The 26,386-nt window shown below is 33.5% G+C and overlaps 1 protein-coding gene across 1 annotated transcript; it reads right to left on the bottom strand.

The window, feature by feature from the left end:
* Positions 1-3,430: 3,430 nt before the first annotated feature.
* On the bottom strand, positions 3,431-24,892 carry LOC128864137 (apolipoprotein D-like). Its single transcript, XM_054103655.1, has 6 exons — positions 24,731-24,892; positions 24,486-24,600; positions 19,352-19,482; positions 15,933-16,012; positions 15,733-15,828; positions 3,431-3,690 (listed from the first exon to the last, which is right to left on the bottom strand). The coding sequence occupies exons 1-6, from the start codon at positions 24,748-24,750 to the stop codon at positions 3,563-3,565; spliced, it is 570 nt and encodes a 189-aa protein (XP_053959630.1). The 5' UTR covers positions 24,751-24,892; the 3' UTR covers positions 3,431-3,562.
* Between the last annotated feature and the right edge of the window lie 1,494 nt (positions 24,893-26,386).

Here is a 26,386-nt window from a genome sequence, read left to right as displayed (position 1 = left end):
ATTTCGTTCCCAGTAATTGCCATGCGCCTGGGAATCTATGAGATACTTAACTGGTTGTCCTGGCCTAAGATAGTTAGCTTACAAAGACATTCCAGCATATCTCAGTGTACTCATATTTCTATTGCATAGACTTCCACTTCAAATATATTCTTGCCTAGCACTTTCGAGTATATTTTCCCTGGCCCACAGAGATCTACTTTTCTCTTTGAGGGATTCATCCGTGTCCTTTGCTATCATGTTCTGGTTTATCTTGTTGGTTTTAAATAACCCTTCAGAGTCTTCTTGTTGCCCTGTTCGATCTTAACGGGCTTGACAAAACTGAACGTCGGAAGCATCATGTGCCATGGCATTGAGATCTCAAGGTTTAGTTCAGCAAGAATATCGAACTTCCGATTTGGGGAACAACTGAGACAATGGGATTGGATATGAATGTGAAGAGGTGTGAGTTAGATCCAACTCAGTATTTTTTGTGTACATCCTCAGCTTTGCCCTACAATCGATTCAATAGATTTGCTACAACTTCAATCGAAAAAAATTGCGTCAACATTGTTGAGAATCTCTCCTGCCATAAATAAGTGATAAATAATTGTGTTTCAAATATACCTTTTCATTTAAACAGAAAATAGTTAGTTAGCATCAAAGCAAAAAAAGCAATAAGTTAATTTATACACCGTTAATAGTTTTGGCGTTTACTTATCTGATATGATAACTTGGGGTATGTCGAAAAACGCTCTATGACTCCATTTTGAGCGGGGCAACATCTTTGCAAAATGCTTTGAACATGAAATGATAAAACCATATCTTAATTTTATTATTTATAAACATATCCATTTGTGGAACAACATCAACGACGCACACCACAAATAGATGGAGGAGCTCGGCCAATCACCTAACAGAATTTGATACAACAGGAATATTACAATTTCATTCTTTAGAAGAGTTGAACGCGATTTCTACCACAGAGTGTGGGAAACGTGAAGTACTTTTCAATTTTGCTATTATGCTATAAAACACATTTTCTGCTCTATTTCACATGCTTCATAAGAAATTAAAAATTCCAAAAATTCCGGGATTATTGACAAAGACAGAAACCCTGTGGCATGCTTAATGCGAATATGTGCCGAGGTAATCTGGAACAAAAAAGAAAACATGCTCCATAAAACAATGTTTCGATCAGAGATGAATTTTCAGATCTAAAGGAAAATCTTATTAACAGAAAATTTATCGAAAAATGTGAATTAATTAAATTTATGGGTGAGCTGAAAACTGTGGTAGCTAATGCGCTATATTTTTTGGTCCTAGAGTTTTAAATTTTATTATGAGTTATGTTAAAAGAAATGAAATATACTTGACGGAGCTAATAACTCGGCGGTTGAACGAGACATCGTACAGCATACAAGTTCTGGGCGATGTAGTTGCTAGTTTTCTCTCAGTGTTGCACATAGACCAAGCAGGATGGCAGGTGGAACGCCCCATAGTTTTTTGTTTTTTGCTTTCTACAACAAAGTTCTTATAAGAAAAATGCATATTGAATAGAAAGTTAGAAATATACCTACGTAATTCATTGTTGGAAAGGGAATAGCATGGTTTTCTTGATGGTGAAAGAGTGGGTCCGATATATGTACTCGTATGTATAAAAAGTAGTGGAATGAAAGTTAAATCTTACCATAAGGATCGAAAGAGTCCATTAAGGTCGTCATTTGTTTTACACGATTTAAACAAGGAAGGCCGAAATTCTTTAATACTCGAGAGGGAACATTAAGGTTAACTTTCGATAGAAAAAATGGGTTAGAAATTGCCCAGTGAGCCGAGTCAAAAATAATATTTCTATTTTTCTATAACTACCAAGAATGGGGACATTGGGATGCTTTTGAGTGAGGTTTTGAAGCCGGTTGTCTGAGGGAAAATATAGCGAGTCTCATAAAAAATCGCATAAGTTAAAAAATTAAACTGGTTTTTTTAATATATTCTAGCTTATCGATGTAAATTTTAGTAAACTTTTAGCTTCTGTTTTATCATGCATTAGTTCTACTATCTGGTTCCCAATATCTGAAGAAAGACTATAAAATACGAATACCCGACAGAAAGGAAAGGCAGGTCAGAGTCATATCAGATGACAGACTCTGAGTTTGACCTTCAGCGAGTGGTAGTGGACACAAGCATTCCTCTAAACGAAATGTACACTGCGATTGACCTGAGCGTAATCGCGGAAACCAATAGAAGGTGGTCTCTGACTTCTAACTGCAGAGTCTCCAATGCGCTTTGGTCGAAGCTGAATCTTAAAATGATAAAATGTCTGTTTGGAGTCACTAGAACAACTACCAACGTCCTCACATGTGTTATAACAGGACACTATACTATTGGCACCCCAGCCAGCAGAATGGGTGCTCTTCACAATGACTTCTGCAGGAGTTGTGGTGAATTGTGATGAAGAAAAAATTGAGTCGTGAATGTCCTGCACTTCAAAAAAGCTGTGCCATAATATCTTGGCGAATATTTCTTTGAAGACTTAGGAGTCACTAGATACCTTCTTAAAAGATCTGATTTAAGTAACTTAGTTAGGGGATGCTAACCAAATGTAGGTATCTCAATGGTGCTTAGGTGTCTTGTCTTTGGCAAGCAACCTAATTTAGCCTTTGCTGGGGAAAATAAAATTAAAATTAAAATACCTTCACCAAATGCAAATATCTTCTACAAAAACAATTTTAATAAAAATACTAAATAATTTTTCAAAAGTATTTTCAAATACAAAATGCGTATTCAGAATTAGACATAAAATTTCTCAAACATAAAATTTCAACAACATTTTTTTTACATGAAAAATATCATAAATAATATTTTATATATAAATGTGAAAGTTTGTTTGTAAAAAGTATTTCAAACGACGTGACTAGGTGTTCTTTTAAAATAAAACATTTAAAAAATTAGATTTTTTCAGGTTTCTCTATTTTTATAAAAAATATGGCCCTTAATATTGAAACAGTGTGAAAAATTGCATCATTTAAATGCCCGCAATAAGCACGGCAATAGGTAAATCCTATGAATCACTTTGGATTCATGAATGCCTAACAGTTTAGGGCGTTGTGATATCGATGTTGAAGGTTGGTTCGCCACATTTTGCGCTACAACAACAATGTTCTCAACAGAACGTCTGGTTTTTGGTCTGCCAGTCCTTTTTATATCCTCGGCAGAACCAGTTTCTTGCCACTTTTCCACCAATCTTTGAGTTTTCGATTCGTTCGGACGATTATTTCAACCACAAAAATCACAATCATTTTCATACTAAATGCAAAATTGCACATCCTTCTACTTGACAAATGCCAAAGATGATATAAAAACAAGGAAAAAAGGTACCGTCTAGGAGTTATTCACTGCTACCATCTATCCATCACTTCTGAAAGACCCTTTATAATTAAATAAACATTAAACATCTTTACGCAAATGCTTGTAATGCCCTATATTTTATTATATTTCTGTATTTACATATTTACAGTTGATTATATAATGATTAATAATCACCGGATAGCCAAATAATTCGAATCGGGGTACATCATCAAAGCCTTCAGCAATTCGATTGGTCGGTTTCGCTCAGTTTGTTCAAAGAAATATTTTGACTAACTAGCGCATCCTTTGCTGTTTTGATAATATCTGCACTTGGCACGCGCTCGCGTGTAAGTATCCAGACAAGCGCTGAAAAGATTAAAAATAAGTAAGAGAGGATTAAAATAAGCATAAATTAGTATGAAAAAATCGATATATAAGAAGTATGTCACTATGTAATTAGATATTAAAAAAAAAAAATGTTTACTTTAAAGATGTCCAAATATGTTAAAAACCGCTCAAATAATTAAGCTGGGAAATGTGTTCAAAGAAACTTCTATCTTAATACTGGGAGAGAAGATTACTTAATTCGCATTACTGAGTACTAATGAGTGCTATGAGGGTAGAAGCCCTTACATCTTATAAAAGAAAGTTCCAAAATATGTCTGTAAGTCTTTCCAAATTATATGGAGGCCCTTTCCTTGGATTTGATAAGGATCGCCGTCAACATTAACAGCTCGCTTCTTTTCTTTTTTGAAGGCGTATGTGATCGAGTTATATCAACTTTTCATTACCATTGCCTGGGAAAATTAGTTTCACATACTTTGGAAATGAATTTCTATAAGCGCCACAGAGATAGAAGTAGTTCCATGGTGAAATAGTAAAGAAAGCTAAATAAACTGCCGGTTTGACTTGTGAATTTTTTTGCAGAGTTGCTGCCTATTAAATGAAGGTTCTCAAGAAAACGACGTATGTACATATTGTATTTCATAACTAAATGAAACTTATCAGTTAATTTTCATATTTTCAAAACAAAAATAAATCTCGTCCCCATCGGGTCACGTGCGCATTTGATGATGATTGATACAATTACGAAGATTAAATCAATTGAATCAGTCAGAGTATTAGCCATAGTGGCATTGTTAGAAATTGTGTTGCTTATGAATTGGCCATGCAGAGTACCATTGAGTTGATAACCATTCGGACTGCTCTTAGGCAAGTTAGTCTTGCATCAATTCAGTCTGCACTGACCTGCACTACTTTACAAAATCTTTCTAGTATGAGAGAATGAATAATTTTTATTAATTACTTTAATTACTTTTTGAATACATCTGAAGTGCTTTCAGGGCTTGGAAGCAGACTCCATCGGAACTTTTTATCAGCAGGCAGTGTTTTCGTCAGCACTTTCTATCGTTCCTCTATATCCTTCTTCTTAAATTTCTTTACTTCTACTAATTTTAGTGGAGGAACAGTAATACATTAGCCAATTTTTTTAGTCAACTGCCTGAGAGTATTCACCCCCTCCTTTGTCTTTTAAGTCACAAAAGATTTTCGTGTCCTATCATAGTGAGACAATTTCTTTAGTCAGCTTGTGATCTGAGAGTGCTCACCCTCCCCTACACCTTTTAAATCAGGGAAGAAACTTTTTTTTTTAATATGGATCGATGTTAGAGAGGCGTTCGTAAACCTTGCTTCCCTCAAAACACGACTTAGTAATTTTTACAATATATTTATTTGCTCGATCTGTGATAATGTCGTGAAAAATACTCCTCAAGAGTTTGAGTTTACGTTAAAGCTTATATTATTGTTGAAGAAGGATGTGTTTGCAGGGCATTGAATGTAAATCTTTCTTTAGTAAGAAATAGAAACTTTAGAAACTAATTTGCCTGCAGCTTGACTTAAAAAGATTCTTTGAGCAGGTGTTTGCTTTTTGCACTCAATTAACAAATAAATCTGCGACTCGAATTATTGTGTAAACCTATGGTGGAGCTTCTTTAGTAAAATAAAGTGTCATAAATGATTTTAACGCTATAAAAATAGTGATTTCGTTGTAGAAGACAAGGAGCATTTCCCAGGGAAGAAGCTTGAAGACGTAGAATTGCTCCTAGTAAAGTGAGAGGTTGGTATTTTCTGAGCTGCTAAGCCTGGAAGAGCACAGTTAATGCATTTGAATAAAAAACTACTTTGAAGCATCTTAACACATGTTACTCATGTCAGATAAAACCTACATGGTAACCCTGCAATGGGAAGCTTTATTTCTGATATACGAGTATGCTCAACTATTAGTATGACACTACAGTAGTTTATTTAGTGGGTATTAAATACTATTTCTTTGATTTGGTATTACGAATATTCCACTTATAAGTACAATAATTGTTTTAAATTGCATTTAGATTAAAAACCTACAAAGTGTTCATATAAATAAGCAGATACGGAGCATAAGCTAAATTCTGTAAATAGTGAGTTTGAAAGTCCCAATTATGGAAATATTTAATGGCAATTACTGCATGGCACTTTATGTAACTTTAGATTACGCGTATTGAGCGATTTTGAAGTATGTAAATATGTTGATACAGTTATCAAAAAAGTTGACACTAATTAGTTATGTTATGCAGCTAATAATATGCACTTATATACATATTCATACCTACATTAGGGTAGCACGCTTTTTTCAAAAGAAAACCTATTTATATAGTAGCAATGCCTCCGTTGGAAATAATTCAATAGCTTACGTCTGTCTAAGCACATATATTTTATAATTATCTACATTAGGGTAGTCAATTTTTTTTTAAGGTAGTAAATTTTTTTTAAATTTATGTTATATTGCTTGTGAATAAACTAGAGTTGTCTAATTCTTATACACTAAGAAAATTTGTTTCATAGTTAGTCGATGATTATGAACATTAGGGTAGTACGATTTTTTAAGCTAAAAACAAATTTATGTCCTTTTTGTATATTATTAAGTACTTTGGGGCTTCATAATGAAGTAGTTTGGGGCTCCCAAAGAAATGTTTTTGTAAATGTACATTAGGATGGTCCAAGTTTTTTCTATTTGTGTTTGTCGATGTCTCCTTTGAATATAATTTCGTAGTTAGGCGTTAAGTTATTTTATATTGCATGTGAGTATACTAGAGTGGTCTAATTTTTGTACATTAAGGAATTTCGCTTTATAGTTTAGTGGATGATTATGCGCATTAGGGTGGTTCGTTTTTTTAGTTTAAAAGCAAATGTGTGTCCTTTTTGTATATAATTAAGTATAATTAAGTACTTTGGGGCTTCCAAAGAAATGTCTTTATAAATGTACATTAGGATGGTCCAATTTCTTTAATTTTAAGAATATTTTTTTGTGTTTGTTGATGTCTCCTTTGAATATAATTTCGCAGTAAAGCGGTTTCAAAGATATAAATTTACATATTTTGCAAATGTATTAGGGTAGTAATTTTTTTAAATTTAGTTTATATTGCTTGTGAATATACCAGAGTGGTCTAATTTTTGTACATTAAGTTATTTTGCTTCATAGCTTAGTCGATGAGTATGCACATTAGGGTGACCCAATTTTTTTTTTAAAATAAATTTGTACCTCCGTTCAATATAATTAAATAATTTAGGGTTTCCAAAGAAATGTTTCTATAAATTAATATTAGGGTGATCCAATTTTTTTAATTAAAAAATTATTGCGTTTAGCTATGTCTCCTTTGAATATTATTTTCTAGTTAAGCTGTTTTAAAGGCATAACACAGGCCTGCGAAATCTCGCCTTTTTACAGTTTCTAAAACCGCTATGGGTGTTTTCTGAAGGTTTTTTTATGCTGAAAATGAATATGACCTTGAAAATGCCCCAGCACGTCAGGGTTTTTGGCAATTTGAGGATAAATAGTCAAAAAGTGCAGATTTTGGCCATTTTTTAAATTTTTTTTGAGCAAGGTAAAGTTTTTTTTAATTTTCCATAACGGCATCGCAAAGTACTACTATTAAGCTTTAAGGTCCTTTTTTAAAAATATTTTTACGATTAATATAAAAAAAGTTATTCTATTTTGAATTGGAGACTTTTAGATATGCAAATTCAACCTTTCTAACTCTCTAACGCCCCTGTAAAGGGCGAATTCAAAATAGTATAACTTTTTTTATATTAATCGCAAAAATATTTTTAAAAATGGATTTTGAAGCTAAAGAGTAGAGTTGTAAATTAAGAATTTTCGCGTAAGCATTATCACGCCAATCAAAAAGAAGAAGAAGAAATTTCGCTTCATATTTCATTCGATTATTGTGTACATTAGGCCAGCCCGATTCCTTTTTTCAATTTTAAATATACATATCTTTGTTCAACAGAATTAAGCAGTTTATATTTTTTAAAGAAATATCTTTATGCATTTTTTTAAATTTCTTTTACACAGCTGGCGATTGAATTAGTGTAGCGCGATTTTTTTAACCACAAAACACTACTTTTTATGTTAATTGAAGCATCTATTCGATTTAATTAATGGTTAAATAATCAAATAGTTCTTTCTATTTTTACAGATCTGCATTTGGGTAACCCATTGTTTTAAATAAAAAATATCGGGTTGATGCGCAATTAATACTCGGTAATGCCCAGGTTCGAAATAAGAAGTACGGATATTTAATTTTTTTTTTCAAAATCAGGTAAAACTGTTTTTTTAAACCAATATCATGGACAATTTTCAAAAACATAACTTTAAATATTTATAAGCAACTAATTTCTTTAAACTCAACCTCCTTTGCACGTAATTTAGCAGCTTAGCTTTTCAAAGATATCAGTATTAGAGTCGTTGTCGTTGCTTTTGTTGAATTGGTTGAGTATTTCCATTGAAATAGTCCTAATTTTACTACGTGTTACTATCACCGCTCTCTTGCGATGTCTTGTTTTTTTTTGTTTTTGTTTTTTTAGTCAGATCCATTTCGTGAGCTCCAAGTATAGCAGCAAACTTTTTATCTCTATAGCTGAGATTTCATTAACTTTTTGGAAGAAAGGCATACCAAAAGAGCGAAGTCTTACTTTACCCAGACCTGGATATTCGCATAAATAATGGAAAATACTTTCTTTCACACCCTCCGTCTGACAGTTTCTGCAGATTGGATTGAAAGGAAGCTTAAGTCTGGATACATGAGAATCAATGGCGAATCTACACATCATCTTCCCTTTCCTCCATTCGGCTCTCGGTGGAAAACGTACCGTAAAATCTTTCTTGGATTTCTTTCGGAGATTGTAAAGTCTGATTTGTTTTTGACAGTGAGCGTTCCTGGAAGGTTTTGCTGTAACCGTGCAATCTTGTTAGGGTAGTCCAATTCCTAAGCTTGATTTCCGATATGAGACGTATAAATTTCTCAGCAAAAGGAAATGTGTAAACTGTAATAGTGTATGCTCGTATTGGCTCCATGCCTTAGTATTCGCAATAATATCTCAAAAAATTATACTCTCTTACTTAGAGTAATGAACACATTCAAAAACTTCTACAAAAGAAAAATTGCAAAAACTGCCCACGCTTATGAACCACTCTAATGTAATATGTAAATATACACACTCGGAGTGATTGACAACCGCTTGCGCTGCTTGTGACACCAAAGTTCAATTGAGCAGCTTATACTTTTACGATAACAACATTTGTTACTGCATTTGTGCAAACTCAAAGCAAACAAAAAAAATCTACAACAATTAATGCACTCATAACAACAATAAAGAGCGTCAAGTCGCGCGCGAACGTTTTAGTCACGCATGCAGCGCTATGTCTAACAAGTGAGGAACTATGACTGAGATCTGTAACTTAGATTGTTGACACATTGCATTGGGCTCACTTCCCACTACACCAAAGTGGAGGGACTGAAATAAATGGAAAGTTTCCGAGAGATATAAAAATAGAATGTGGCATATTTCTTGATGCTGAAGAGGCATTGGTTGGGATACCCCAGAAAAAAATTATAATAAAAATTTCTAAAAAGTTAATAGAAAAAGCATTGGTATCGTTGGTCCGTCCACGTAAGCCGAGGCCGTGGTTTGGGTATTCCCAGATATTCAGGGCGTAAACTCGTCAAGTGTTATGTCTAAGTGGTGGGGGATGGGAGTTCGTGGAGTGTGAGGCTTAAGAATTTGTTTTCTTTTTTTGCTTTAACTATTTTCACTTTCTTTTCTTTTCACATTGATTAGATAAAATGCAACAGTTCTTTTTCCTTTCTGTTACCAGTTGTTGCCAAATATAATCATCCAGTAGGGGCCAGTGAAGATGGACTAGGTCACTTTATTGCAGAGCAGGTCTACCTCTTCCGCTATCAATACAATAGTCGTCGAATTTTATTCGTCCATAAATTTTGATGCCTGAGCATTGAGGTCAGACCACGTTGGAAAAACCCATCAGTTCAATAAATGTTCCATAGAATTTCATTCATAAATACTTCTACTTTGCTTGTCATAAACAATCTCATAGAGTGTTAGTTGAGTTAGATCTCTCTATCTCAATTATCCCCTCCAACTTATCAATTCATAGAAAGAAAGAAAGAACACTTAATTTAAGTCGTCATGAAAATTAAGCGATGATCTTTCTATATCAAATGCGAATATCCCGACTGTTTGTTTGGTGGCAAAATATATTCAAGCCTTATACCTTGGGTTCGCATATTCAGCAGATTTTTATATGGTACTCAAGGCCACTGATTCTCTAAAATATGGCAGGTATACTAAGCTTCCTCTATGAAAAATTTGGGGTAAAAATATTCGCTAGTCTGAAATTCAATTCCTTTTAATTTGATTCCTATTTATTATTATTTTGTGAATGCCGTTTTGGGGTATACCCTTTGTGAGCACAGAAAAGTGTCAGGCGTTGGCTGTTCTTCGTTAGCCCTAACTACATGATTGAAATCCTTATGGTAGGTGCACGCTCTTATAGAAGTTCCTGTCTATGAGATTATGGTAAGTAGCTTGAATTATTTTGATGTTGGCATTGTTTTAGCTAATTATTTTAACCCGCAGAGAGAGGCGAAACCATCAGTTGCCGTCGTCTTCTAATAGAGAAACCAGATCTTTCGACGTGTTGTGTTTAGAGGGAAATATGACTTTAGATGATTGCGTTTAAGAGGCTCTTACTGTCATGTGTGGCTCTTACGCATGCTGAAAATGTGATTAGTATGTTGGCGTCGATTCTTTAAAAGTAGGAGTTTAACGAGCTACAATATCCAGAACGTAATTGTGTCGTAGTAACAGGAGTCTCACGAGTTAGCAGAAGTTCTTCGTCTACTCTAAGTGTTAGTTAAGTAAAGATGATAGTAGACTCTCGCTGAATGTTGTTAGAAATATGTGTCTATTCTATCGGGTTGAACGGTTGTTTCCATGGCAGCTGATTCTATGCATCGAATTAGATACAGACCCGATCAAAAGCATTCAGCTCGGCGGCCTAAGCATGTTTAGATCGATTAACTTTATCTCGAACTATCTTTTCTCTCGGATTGAAGAAATCATAAGCTTCTCATCTTCTTAAGATTCTCGAAACGATCTTTCCTAAGTATAACAAAGTTTGTCAAAATTAAAACTTTCTCAATTCTCAAGTTCTCTCTCAAGTTCTCAACAGCTACACAATTTTTAAGTTTTCAACTTTCTCTCATTCGGTAATCTACATACTTCTGCATTTTTTAGAACAGTTCTTCCCCGTCATGATTTTTTGTATCTGGGGATTGATTCTTTGGCTTAGGTTGTTAGCTTAAATGAGTTACTGTTTGTTTTATTTACTTATGTATATATGTATGTATGTATGTGTGAAAATGTGCACTGACACTTTCATTGTGTATTTAGCAACATTTGTATTTTATTGAAAAAAAGAAAACGAAATTAAAAAAAACAATACTAGCTATTGCACAACCACGATCATGGTGCAATCTATGTGACTGTGTATGTAAGCGCTCACATATTCATCTAAATAAATTTAGAAAAATTATTAAATAAAAATATTTAAAATAACAATTGCAATGCAGCCAACGAGAAAGTAAAATGTAAAAACAAAAACTGTAAATAAGTTAATTAGACCGTTAGATGAGATTGGCAGCGGGTGAGTGATCTCATTGGAAAAGCGAAAATAAAATACTATAATGGAGCATAGTTGGACGAGCTCATTTTTTTTTTCATATTGTACATAAATACGTTACAGTTAAATGGCAGACAGATGAAGGTATAGGGTTAGGAAAAAATATACGCAGAGATGAGTTTTTAATAGCAGTGTCCATTTACATATATACAGTTGCGGGCATCAAAATCTGATCAGATATTGTGATGCCCCTTGGAGGGTACTAAGCCGATATTTTGCCGAAATTGGATTTTGTATGCAATGCCGAAAATTTTGATATAGAGTTTTTTAAAGTGAAATATCTTCTGTGTTGCAAATAAAATGATGGGCATTTTAAATGAGCGACTCACAAGCTGGGTAGAAAATAAAAATATTATAACAAAGTTTCAAGCAGGTTTCAGAAAGCGACATTCAACCGTAGATAACATAAGTATAGGTATAACCTAGCAGCAATAGTCCATATTAAGTTTAGGGAGAAGAAAAAAGTGTACGCGGTTTTAGTTGACTTTAAAGCCGCTTTTGATACTGTCCCTAGACAACTATTGCTATACAAGCTTCATGGAATAGGAATCTCCACCAAAATGGCAAACTTTATTGAAAGTTATTACAGAAATACATGTTCGATAGTAAAAGTAGGAGATGAAATGAGTGAAAAATTCAAAATATCGTCAGGAGTACAGCAAGGGTACCTGCTTTCACCTTTGCTCTTTGCTCTTTACTTGAATGACCTGCACGACTGCTTGGAGGGGGGACTCTTTATATGCTGACGATATCGTCATATTGGCAGATGAGGTTAGTGCTCTTCAAAAAATGATAAGCAACTTAGAAAAATACTGCGATAAGTTGAATATGCAAGTAAACTTATCTAAGTCAGCTATAATGATTTTTCGGAGAGGCGGTAGAATAGCAGAAAAATGAAAGTGGTTTTTTCACGGCGAAGTTATACTAATAACGAAAGAATATAATTACTTGGGTGTAAAGCTAACATTAAAACTCAGTTTCAAGCAACATATAGAAAATAGAAATGTTCTAGCGAAAAATAGCATAAATGCAACTTGGCGCACATTTCTTAGTAAAAATAAAATTAAGTTGTCGGCAAAATGGAAACTCTTTTTAGCGGTGACTAGAGCAATCCAGAGTTATGCTGCTCAGGTATGGGGAAACTCATTGTTTGAAGAAGTAGACAAAATTCAACTTTATTTTTTAAAAAGGGTACTTCATCTCCCGAGTAATACGCCATCTTATTGCATTCTCTTGGAGACAAATGTTCCCAGTTTTCATTTGTATACACAGCAGCTTCATTTAAAATATATATTCAAAACGTTATTTGAATATGATGATAATAGATTGCCTCGTATACTATCAAAAAAGATTTTGGAAAAACAGTTATTTTGGGTTGAAGAAATTAGTAATCTGGCACAAAAGTTAAATATAACATGTAACTGGGGCACTTCAAATAAAAGAGAGTGGAATAGAAATATAATTTCAATACTAGAAAATCTTCATGATTCGAATATTCGAACTTTATGGGAAAGGGCACACCAAAGCTCCCGATTATATAAGGAATTAGACCATAACAACGCCAGAAGCTATTTCAACGATAATACTGGAATCTATAAAACTATGTGGATTATGAAAGCCAGATGTGATTTAATATACTTAGGAAGCCAAAGGGATTTAAATTGCACTTTATGTAACTTAAATGAAGTAGAAGACATCACACATTTCTTAGGAAAATGCCCGATACTTAAAAGAATTCGTCAAAGATTTTTTGGAAAATATAGTTTAAACCGAAATGAAATCATAGAAATTTTAAATAGTATTGGCCCTTCTGGATATATTAACGTATTTAAGCTCATCACTGGTGCTATAGAATATAGAAAATTAATTTTAAGCGAATTCAATACATAGTACCATATGGAAAATGTAAGATTTTGTTTTTTTTTTATTTTTTCTTCCGACAAACGACCTAGTGTCACTGTCGTACGTTCTAATGTTAACGATTAAAAATGAAATGTAATGTGTAATTAAAAAAAAAAAAGTCGAACAATAAATAATAATAAATAAAATAATAATAATAATATCTTCGTTTCTTTTTAAAAATTTATTTTTTCTGTAATGTAAATGTAAAAACGACCGAAAATATTTCATTTTAATAAATACATACGGGGGGTGCCTTTTATATGTCGGGATTAGAGAACAAAAACAAATTTAATCATCGAAAATCACTATATAATTTTTCAAAATATTCTCCATGAAGATCTATACACTTTTGCATGCGTTTGAACCAATTGTCGAAGCACTTTTGCCACTCTAAATGAGGTACCTCCAAAACATGCATTCTGAATACCGCTTTTTCAGGTGTCGAAAAACGTTGACCTCTCAGTTTGCTTTTTACGTACGGGAATAAAAAGAAGTCATTCGGTGCCAAGTCCGGACTATACGGCGGATGACCCATTAATTCGATGTTTTGGGTGCTCAAAAATGCAGTTGTTTGAGCCGATGTGTGAGAGCTCGCATTGTCCTGGTGAAGAGTGATCCGTCTTTGGCGATTGGTTTTCCTAATTTCTTGGAAGACAACTGGCAAACAAATGGTTGTGTACCACTCAGAATTTACTGTTCTGCGTTGTTCTAGTGGTACGGTTGCGACATGTCCAGTTTTTTCGAAAAAACAGGCGACCATTTGCTTGGAAGTGGTTCGTGCGCGAACAACTTTTGTTGGATTTGGCTCATCTTGAAACACCCATACAGTCGACTGCTGTTTACTTTCGGGCTCATACGCGTAAATCCATGACTCATCATCTCTCACGATGTCATAGACATGTTTCGAAGCCCCGCAATCGTATTTTTTGAGCATTTCCTTCGACCAATCGACTCGAGCCTTTTTTTGAGTGATTGACAAATTGTGTGGGATCCAACGCGAACAAATTTTTTTGACAGTCAAATGTTTATGCAATATTGAATGTATGCTGGTCCCACTAATGCTTAAGATTGTCTCAATCTCACGATATGTCACATGACGATCTTGCAATATCAGTTCGCGGTTTTCGGAACAACAACTGATTTTGGACGACCTTCACGAAATTCGTCTTGGAGTGAACTACGACCACGATTGAATTCACCATACCATCGATAAACACTGGTCCTTGATGGAGCTTCATCGCCAAAAAATTAATTAAGTTCATCCATGCAATGTTGCGGAGTTAATCCACGTCGAAAGTTCTAAAAAATAATCGCACGAAAATGTTCACGATTTAATTCCATTTTTGGACCGAGATGAATCTTTTAAGTTACTGTAAACAACACAAATAGCGCTGGTATTTCAAAACGTTCTGAGTACGTAAAAGCCAAAAAATGTCAAACTTTGCGATACAGCTGTCAGTTGCCAGATTGCAACACCAGGGTTACCAAATCCCGACATATAAAAGGCACCCCTCGTACAATACCAAAACTTACAAATCTGAATAAATCTCAGTATTAAAAATTGTTTCCAAAGTTTGAAACATGAGTATATATAATATGAGTAAATAATATAGATAAATCAAATTTCGGAAAAATTAGCAACAAAGTCCAAAGTAAAGGGTGATCGCTAGGTAAAAGAACTTTCTGAAATTTTCTGAGCATGTTACAAGCCATCTTTTATCTTGAAATGAATATTTCTGAAAATCTTATTTATAGTCAAATTGGGCTTATACTCAAAATACCTGTGCGTATATTAAATGGGTGAAAATAGTAAACGTTTTTCTTTTTTTTTTTTTCTTTTAATAATGGGCCACGATCTGTAAGGTGAACACCGTATAAAATGGGCACCAAATATGTGAGTAGTTTTTAATTTGTAGTGCTTAATCTTTGAAAGAAGCAAAAAACTTCTGAATTTTTTTTTTGAATGCGTGCATAATTCGTTTTATTTTCGTCAATGTAAAATGAATTTTATTGGAAAGATAAGGTTTCAAATGACTTTGAATAAGTTTATTTCTGTATTCATACAATTTTTCTGAAAAATTTCCACTCTGAAATGCATAATTGGCATAAAATGGGTCAGTAACTTTCACCTTCAGTTTAACATTTTCAAAAGTGAACAAATTGACAAACGTGAAGCCACTCGGTTTCAATTAGTTCGCATAATCGGGTGTGCACTGTACATTGCAAATTCACATTTCTGGTCGACTAACACCGATGTTCGAAATAATAGAAGTGCGACGAACTACTTAAGCACTTAAAAGAAAGAGTTATAGATAAATCTCCAATTTTGACTAAAGGAAATTCTCAAAAACTGTCTAAGTCTGTTAGTCAGTTTATCATTTGCTTATAATCTAATACTACATTACTATTAACTACATTCGACTTACTTGCATGTGTCAGCGCTATGTTCTTGCAACTGTAAACGACGGCATAATTTTCATAATCGGTAGCAAGAACCCAGTAATTAGCTGCTCCGGCAAGAGCTGCAAGAGGGTAAAGCGAGAAATTTATAGATTTATTTGTTTTATTTACTAATGACTGTCTTTTAAATTGTATGCAAAAAAATAAGGAAAAATATATTACTTACCAGCTATTCCTTTAAAGCTAATAGTGAGTTTGCCGGGTTCAACAATTTTTGCTATTCCATCAATGGATTTCTTGGAGTTGCTGTAATTTTTAAATATAAAAGAAAATTTAAAATTTTATGTCAGAATCACGAAAAATTAATTGAGTCTTATCTAGTATTGCTTATTTTTGTAAAAGTCTTTCTGCTGTGCGCCGCAAACGATTACCCACATTTTATGGAAATCTCAGTATTTGAAGCGAAAAAGACTAACCACCAACTCTATACAATAAACACACAAATTGGAAATTCTTTAAAAAAAGTCATCCAAGGCAATACATACAATAATTCCTCGATCACAACAGAGGAACAACTAGAAGTAGAAGTTTTCAAGTTTACACAAGATATCCAACAAGCAGCGTGGAGTAGCACACCTTTTTTAAAAAAGAAAGCAATCGGATCCAACTATCCCAAAGAATTAAAGCAACTCATAGCAAGGAAAAGACAACTCCGGCGAAAATGGCAACACACACGATTCCCTGGAGATAAGGCCACTCTTAACCAAGCTTCTCAGGAACTAAGACGAGAAATAAATAATTTAAAAAACGAGTCAATGAGTCGATATTTATCTGAGTTGACAGCTGATAAAAGAAATGACTACTCTCTTTGGAAATGCACAAAATATTTAAAAAGACCAAACTGTCACGTTCCGCCAGTAAAAAATACAAATGACACCTGGATGAGAAGTAATAAAGATAAAGCTATAACATTTGCAAACCATCTATCCAACACCTTTCAACCGAACGAGAGCCAATCTGATGACTTATATCCCTCCTTAGATCAAGAAACAACTCGAATCCCACATATAACTGTGAGCGAACTGAAAAGAGAAATCAAGCAACTAAAAGACAAAAAGGCTCCTGGATTTGATTTAATCACAGCGGAAGTATTAAAGCAACTACCGAATGAAAGTCTAGTAAAATTAGCCAATCTATTCAATTCGTCGATCCGACTCCAGTATGTTCCAAGCCTGTGGAAAGTTGCAGAGATGATTATGATTGCCAAACCAGGAAAGGATCCACATATTGTTTCTTCATACCGCCCAATCTCCTTGTTGCCACAAATTTCTAAACTACTAGAAAAGCTCATTCTAAATCGCTTAAAACCAATAATTGAATTTCGCAACCTGATACCCTCACACCAGTTTGGATTCCGCTGTAAACACTCCACCATAGATCAGGTGCACAGAATTACAGCTGAAATAGAAAAATCGTTCGAAGAGAAAAACATATGCTCAGCAGTCTTCCTGGACGTCGCGCAAGCATTTGACAAGGTTTGGCATGAAGGCCTTATCAACAAATTGAACTCATGCTTGCCACTTCAATATAGTGCATTTATGAAATCGTATATAACTGAACGGTATTTTCGCGTAAAACAAGGGAATGAGTATTCCAAATTGCAGAAAATAAACGCTGGCGTGCCGCAAGGAAGTATCCTTGGACCCCTTCTTTACCTTATATATACGAAATATGTACCAATACCTCCAAGCACTATGATCGCCACCTTTGCTGACGACACAGCAATCCTCGCAACAGGAAAAACCGCCGAAGTAGATGCAACTAAACTTCAAACTGCTATAAACGCAGTAGAAAAATGGACGAAAATTTGGCGAATAAAATTAAATAGTAACAAATCAATTCATGTGACCTTTACCAATAAAAAAGTAAACCATCACCCAATAATGCTACTAGGCGCTCCAATTCCATACGCAAATACTGCCAAATATCTTGGTATAACCCTCGATGCTAAGCTACGTTGGAAGGAGCATATAAAAATAAAACGAAGCGAACTTAATTTGAAAATATTAAAAATGAACTGGCTCATTGGACGGAATTCAAAACTCTCCATATATAACAAAATAATGATATACAATCTGTTGAGAATGTATATCAAAATGTAAATTCTAACATCATCCAGTACTAAATATTTGTATTAAAACTATTGATGTAATTATCAAATCTGGCAACCTTTCATGTACTTGTCAAAAACCTGAAATAAAGTTTAAGTCATTCGTTGTAAATCCATCCACGCGTGCTTTTCTTTCTTAATACAATCAAATTATCAAACCCGTGTGGTCTTATGGCGCTCAAATTTGGGGCTGTGCCAGTCAAAGTAATATTAACATAATTCAACGATTTCAAAATAAAATTATCAAAAATATTGTCAACGCACCTTGGTACGTTCGCACTGCAGATATTCATCGTGACCTCTGCATTCCTACGGTCGTTGAAGTTATTAAAATACAAGCAGAAGCCCACTTTAAGAGGTTCCAGAGGCACATTAACGAGGAAGCCAGCAAACTTCTCAACACCGCAGGCCTAACCCGACGACTCCAGCGAAAAAAACCATATGATCTTATCGGTAGTTAATGTAAAGAAGAGATTTTAAAATTCTCTTCATAAAAACCCCACATAATTGTTAAAATCGTACTGCTTGTTAGTTTCCCTTAAACTAGTTGTAGTGTCAACAAACATTGTATACCTATATATAGTTAAATGTTTGTATAAGAAAAAAAAAAAAAAAATTTGAAGCTTCTGAAACAAGTCTTTTAGAAGGGCTAAATTAAAAATTAAAAATTGTATGGATATAAGAAGAAATTGAAGATTTGAAGATTTTAATAGTGATAGGAAATAATTAATAAATTTGAGTAATGCAGGCTGATAGTAAATATTTCAAAGCTTTATAGCAACAAAAGAGTGCTTCACTTGATTGAGTCGTTTTTGATTTGTTGGAGTTTGAAAATTAATTTGAAGATTTTTTAATACATTTTTGGGTTAAAGACATTCCTTTTTGGTATGTTTACGCAATTTCCAAAAGAGACTAGCTTCAAAACACAAAAAGCTCCCTTCAAATAGGTGCATTCCGGTCATAGTTATTAGCGAACATATAAGATATAGAGAAGCAAAAATGGCAGACGTAAAATAATTTGACTGGGTCTATTGTAAAGCACCATGCATTTCAAGCGATGACTACAAAATAATTGATTCGGCTTTGTATGTACATATATCCAACTTAAACTCTTAAAGAATTTTCTAAAATTATGTCAATGCCATGAAGGCAAACTGTGAGCTGCTTCAACAGCAACGAATAAAGAGGGTTGCTAATTATTATCATAATTTCTCTTTTTTTATATATCATAACTCGATTTGTTAACTTCCTACCGTCTTATCAGCCACGGTTAGGGACTACATAAGCTCTAATAAATGTTCAATGCTTTGTATGGCAAGTACACTAATACCATTCGTCTAGTCACATCTAAGAACAGTCTCGAAGCGGGGAAACTAAAGTAGAATCATATGGCAGGAAAGTCATAACTATTTTTTTCAAGCATATGTTTACATGTATAAGTAATTTAATTAAATATATTATAATATTATACTTACAACGCTGAAATGTGTTTGTTAACCACTGAAATCTGATTGCTATTTAAAGCGCTATATTCGGCGGTGACGCATTTAGCACCCAATTCGAAAACGAAGGGATACTTGGAGTGCTCATACCAAGTGCCCAGATACTGAAAATATATTAATGAAAATAAAAATGTTGTTATGTTTATACTATACTACATATATAATATAGTAAAATTCATGAGATGTAGGTAATATTCATATGTGAATATACATTGGGCCTTATTAAAGTTTATTGAAAGACAAGATTTATGTGTGAATATTTCTCTCCTTTTCTTTAAAATTTTAATTAAAAACTTCTGATGGTTTTTTCCTCTTCCTCTAGAGAAAAAGAAAAAAATATATAAAATGTACCAGAGCATTTTTTGAACCGGGCCATTCACTGTGAAAATAAAAAATATTCCTCTATTAAACGCAATCGTACAAAAACACACGAATGTGTTTGACTTGATACTTGAATTGACTGCCCGACTGAATTGAAGTCACCTAACCACCTGACTTGGATAGATCGGTTTTAGATCAACAAAAGCCGAGGATGCTGTTACACAGCCACCTTATAAAACTTTTAGTGTTGACAATTATCAATTATTCATTCTTTGAATTATATAACTCACTAAACTTTTATGTTATACAGCAAATTTTATAAATAAAAAAATTAAGTAAGTATTTATTTTCTTAAAACGTTTACTATGTTTTTACTTATAAAATTGTATAGCTCTGTAAACTTTTATTTTATGCATACTGTTACTTTTATTAAATAAAAAAAAATAGTAAGGGCGAATATGGCAACTTCGTAAACCTTTATGTTATACAGGGTGACCCATATTCGACGGACCCATCTGACAACCCTGTATCTTTTGACAGAGACGTCAGATCGCTTAATGGCATACCGGAAGTGTCAGCCCAGCAGATTTTTACCATGGTACACGTACACGCCACGCGAGCGCTCCCAAATTGTTGAAATTTACATTCAACAAAAGAAATCAAAAGAAGCAGAAAAAGACCATAATCATCTTGTCCAATGAAGCTCATTGCTTATTGAATGGGACGGTAAACAAGCAAAATTTATTATTAATTAATTATTTACGCCACTGAAATTCCTCACGAAATTCAAGAGGTACCTCTTTACGACGAAAAAGTCACTGTTTGGTGCGGCGTTAGTGCGAAAACGATTATTCGGCCGTTTTCCTCCGAAAATGAAGATGGACAAGCTGTTACCGTCAATCAGGAGCGTTATCGCGATAACCTCTTTTGTGATGCCAATTATTCGTCGAAAGCGTATGAGGCAGTTCTGGTTTCAACAAGATGGCGCTCCACCACACACAGCTCGCACCACAATCGATTTTTTGATGTCGTTTGATGTCGAAAAATGGCGATTTTGACTGGCCACCGCGTTCGCTCGATTTAACGCCACCTGACTTCTTCTTGTGGGGATATTTAAAATCAAAGGTTAATATTAATAAGCCAAAGACCTTAGAAAAGCTCAAGAACAACATCCGTGAGGAAATAGCCTCTATTCCAGCCGAAATGTTAGCTAAAACTATGGAAAATGCTGCAAAATGGGCACAATACGCCGTACAGGCTCAAGGCGGCCATTTGAGAGATATCATATTCAAAAAGTGATGTCAACAAATCTACTTGAACCAAATAAAATGATTATTATCATCAACATCAAAAATATTGTGTTTTTCTTTGATTTAAAGAAAAACCCATGGGTCCGTCGAATATGGGCAACCCTGTACTGGAATTTTGTAAATTTTTAAAAATGTTTTAATAAATATATTTTTAACCTGTAAGCCATTTTTATAAAAAATTGAACATAAAATATTTTAATAAAAATATGTTTAGTTTTTAATTTTTATAATTCTGTAAATTTTTATGGTATACTGTAAATTTTAATAATTTTTTGAAATTCTATATTAGGCGAACATAACAGCTCGGTAAAATTGTAGGTTATGTTATGCTAAAGTTTTTTTATAAACTGGCACCTCTGTAAAATTTAATGTTTCGTTAAATTTTTTTTTAAATATTTAAAAATATTTTAATAAATATATTTTATAATTAAAAATATTTTAGTAAATATATTTTTAAATTTTATGTTATTAAACATTGACACACCTAAATAAAATTATTTTTGTTTTAAAATCTTCCAACTCTTTAAACTTTTATGGTAGACAGTAATTTTTATTTAAATTTAAAAATTGTATACAAGGCAAATCTGTAAATTTTGTGTTACACTGCAAATTTCATAAAAAAAAGTTTTAATATTTTAATAAATATATATTTAACTTATATGCCATTTTTTTTTTAAACTTTAACACATTTAAATAAGAATATTTTTAATTTCCAAATTGTATAACTCTGTAATCTTTTATGTTATACACAATGTATTTTTGTTAAATTTTGAAAATCTAATTTTAGGTGCGAACATCCCAATTCAGTAAACTTTTAGGTTATGTTGAAGGCTTTATAAACTTAAAAAATGTTAGGAAATATTTATTTTTATTTTTATCAACCTTTAAGAAATTTAAATAAATAAATTTGTAGTTTTTTATAACTTTGTAAATTTTCATGCTATACATACTCTAATTTTTATTAAATTTTACAGAAATTATATTAAGCGCAAACGTGGCAATTCTGTAAACTTTTATCTTATACTTTTTAGCAAAATCGCTAATTAGTTTCCATAATTTTTATGCAATTTTTTTAAATTTAAGCAAATATCGCTTTAATTTAAAAATTAAAAAAAAAATGATATAACGCTGTAAACTTTTGTGTTATGCTAAAATTTTATTAAATATCTAACAAAATGGATAAAAGTAAGAACATGACAACTCTGATCCTTAAAATTAAAACCCCATATTTTCAAAAATACTATCTATCTGAGTGTAGTGATCACTTTTTTAAAGAATAGTGGGGACACCTTATTTAAGAATATTTTAAATTAAAAACAATTCAACTTCAACGAATTGAAATTATTCAAATTATAAAAACCAATTATATAAGTGAAAACATGGCAACTAGGAAAACTTCGATGTCCAGGAAAAACCGAATTTAAAAAAAAAAATTTGAAAAAACTTCTATGTTTAATGATTTAATTTTTTAAACTTAAATAACTTCAAAAATCAACTTAAATTAAATTGAAATTATTCAATTATCTTTGTCTGGAAATATAAGCTAAAACGTGGCATCTCTGTTAACATCTATAAAACTTGAAAAGTATTTTGTATTAAGCGAGAACGTGCCAACTCTATTCGTAGAAAGGAACATTTTTTTTAATATTTACTGATTCAATTTTTTAACTGAATCGCGTGGACATCCTTTTTAAAAAGCTAGTTTCGTATTAACACCAATTTACAATAAATTTCACTTAAATTTGTTCATTTATCTTTGTTGTCAAACGAATTTCATAATTGTTCTTAACCCCTGAGTTCATATATGGAACCATGTGTGTATGTGTCTTTGTTTGGATATACCTATGTACAATAGGGCGGGTCGATTTAAAAATCACTCATTGCTCTGTGAAAATCGTATTCTAGGGATTAAAATAAGAAACTTTGCCGAAGGAACCATACCACAAAAACGAATTCTGATGTCCCCCAATTTGGGTCGAACGAAACATCCCACTTGGACCCATTTAGAGTGCTCCAATCGTGTCCAAATGTATGGCCGACCCCCACTAACTTTGGATTGCCGATCCACCCATGCCAGTGGCACACCCTCTGAAACTCCCCTGGGGGGTTCCCCATACAATCATTTCAAAATATCACCATTTTTGGCTTTTACATGAGAAAAGAAACTAAAAAGTTCGACCCAAATTGGGGGACATCAGAATTCATTTTAGAGGTATGGTTCCTTCGGCAAAGTTTCTTATTGCGATCCCTAGAATATGATTTTCACGGAGCAATGGGCGATTTTTTTGCCTCCCAACAAATCGACCCAGCCTAATGTACAATGAGGGTCACTGAAAATTCTACAGTTGCATTTTTGCCAAGTCGTCAAAGTTTATTTTTTTTAATTTGCTAAGAAACTAGATAATATAAATCAAAAGCACAAACTGTTTAAGAAAAAGCAGAAAAATTTACAAATTGTTATTAGAGCCTAAACAATTTTAAGATGAATCAATTTAAGACCGATTCAGTGCAAGCGACTATGCTTAGAAGTTTAGAAATTATGAGATTTTTTACGCATTTCCTCAAAATGAGTTAAAAAAAATTTTATACAATTTTTGAAGTGAAAATTTCTTTAGACGCATTAGAAATTTTTCCAGGCACTGAATTTGTGTTCATTAGCAGCAAGCAGTAATTATCAGCAGAGAATGTAGCAGTAACTGAAGCTGAAGCAGTAACAGCAGAGAATGTTCATTAACATTCTCTGGTATCAGTAACAGTGGCTGTAGCAATAACAGTTGCTGGAATAGTAGCTGCTCTGCTCCGCAACAAAGAATGGAAGAAATAGAACGAATAGAACAGAACCGAAAGGCATGATATATCGATGGATTTCGAGAAAAGCGACACAACTCAAAATTAACTCAAATTCGGAGTTTTGCCGTTAAAAGCAAAGATCAACTACAGAGTTTATATATTTTTATCTGGAAAAACGTCATAAGCGAATCTTGAAGCAATTCTGAGAGATCGCGTTAGTGTCGTTTTGTCAGGTGATCGAATTGGGGCGTCACTTACTCACAACTCAGTATTTTGTATTTTTGAATTATGTCACTTTTCTCGATAACCATCGGTATGGAAAAAATCCATTCCAATCATTTAAGAGCTAGGCTCTAAACTTTATTCAGATATAAAATTTCTCAGCTGAATAAATCGATGAAAGCCATAGTGCTTGGAACGTTTGATTTGTTTCGTACTATATAAAAAAATTATGTTTGTAGTTCTCATAACTGGATATTTTTTATGAAATTTGGGAGAATTTTAGTATGTTTATAAAGAGTATGGACTTTGATTTAAACCGTTTTTCTTAATACATAAACTAATATACATTTTTAGCAAATTAAGAAAACGTAAACATTGAAAATCTGGCAAAAATAGTTATACCATTTTCAGTATCACTCACTGTATGTGTATGCGCATGCTTACATAAGATATGAGTTACTTACTTTGGTTACATCAAAGTCTTCCACAGTCTTAATATTTTCGGGACACCGTTTGAAACCCATAACTTGACTTGCCACCATTTGGGTTGTTCCCAGAAAAATGGCTAGCAAGCAAACACTGGAACGAAGTAATAATAGAATGAAAATATAATATTATTATAATATATATAAATAGAAAAATTAAAAAAATACAATTTATACAATCAAGTAATGAACAGTTGAGAGATCATTTTATTGTTACAACTTACAAGGTCAATTGTTTTTGCATTTTGACACTGATCTTGCTTGAACTTGTTTTTCAATTTATGCGAAGTTGTTTTCTACTTTGAAGCATCTTTTACGCGCCAAAGTCTCACCGTTTGTAAAAATGCGCTACAACTATCGAAGTCAACAGGCCAAATAACAATAACTTACCAAGTATGTGTCGGTATTTATATCAATGCGCCGGTGTGGCCGGTTTTTCGCCGGTAATTACAAACAGATATGCGATACACTAACAATTACTCACACAAACGTTTTATCGAGCGCTTAGCGTTATGCCAATATTTACAAATATATTTGTAACTTTTTGTTGCTCACTTTTGTATTGATAATTACTATTGGTTATTGCCATAGTTGCATACTTCAGTATTAGTTTTTATCACTCAGTAAGTCCAATGTTAGTTACAAACGTTTTGTCTTATCAGTTTATGGCATCCCTGTTGGGAAAACCTCAGCGAGTTTAACCAATTCTAATATAGTAAGCTAATAATTAACTTATTATCAGTTTTTATCTAGCTAAAATGTAACTAAATTGAAGAAGAAATTTGGTTTGCTATTTATTCGCTCGTACTTTACTTTCCTGTAACGCTGAACCACTAAGAGCCTTATTAAAGCGACAACTCATGTGAGTATTCGCCGCACTCAGATCCACTTGTATACAAAGAAATTATAAGCCTAGTTCTTTCTAAGCAACCTCTTATGACCTCGGCAGTTGTGGCACTAGTCATTTCATAGGGAGTCTATCTTCCCTCCACGTATACCAATTTGACAAATTTGAGTCCTGATTTTAAGACGATATGATAAAGATAGATTAGTGACTTAGACTTGTTATCATTCAACAGTGCTACAGTTTATTTGTCTTCAATGGGTCATCTGGCATTTGGTCTCTCAATGCTAGCCAGCTTAATTCGTTACTTGCACGAATAATATGGAGCTCTTACATGTGAGGAGTTCGGCCGCCGTAGCCGAATGGGTTGGTGCGCGACTACCATTCGGAATTCGAATCTCGGTGAAACACCAAAATGAAGAAACACATTTTTCTAATAGCGGGTGCCCCTCGGCAGGCAATGGCAAACCTCCGAATGTATTTCTGCCATGAAAAGCTCCTCATAAAAATATTTGTCGTTCGGAGCCATCTTGAGAATGTAGGCCTCTCCATTTGTGGAACAACATCAAGACGCACACCACAACTAGGAGGAGGACCTCGGCCAAACACCCAAAAGGGGTGTACGCGCCAATTATATATATAATATATACATACCTTCTGCTCAAATATGAACGAGACGATATCAATAAAACGGTCCGCGGATGACATATGGCAAAAATAAATTTTTTGCTTTTTGGTAGGACTGTTATAAGCTTACATGGCAAATTTCAGCGTGATATGTCACATAGTTTGTTTTCTGTGCTACTGTAAACAAGTCAAGCTCGAGTGTGTTCATCCGTTTTATTGATAACGTCTCGTTCATATTTGAGCAGAAGGTACATGTGAGGAGGTACTTATGAATTGCAAAGATTTAATGGCCGGTTCACTGGTAGAGGAAATTTAGAAATCTTGTTTTGCTATAGCGTAACTTTTTGAGCTAAGTAGCGACCACATCTAATGGTGTTAGATCATTCGTCAAATAGACTCAGTAGTAGGT

Source organism: Anastrepha ludens, chromosome 5, assembly GCF_028408465.1.
Source record: "Anastrepha ludens isolate Willacy chromosome 5, idAnaLude1.1, whole genome shotgun sequence".
Taxonomy (NCBI): Eukaryota; Metazoa; Arthropoda; class Insecta; order Diptera; family Tephritidae; genus Anastrepha; species Anastrepha ludens.
This window is presented reverse-complemented; position numbering and strand designations above follow the sequence as displayed.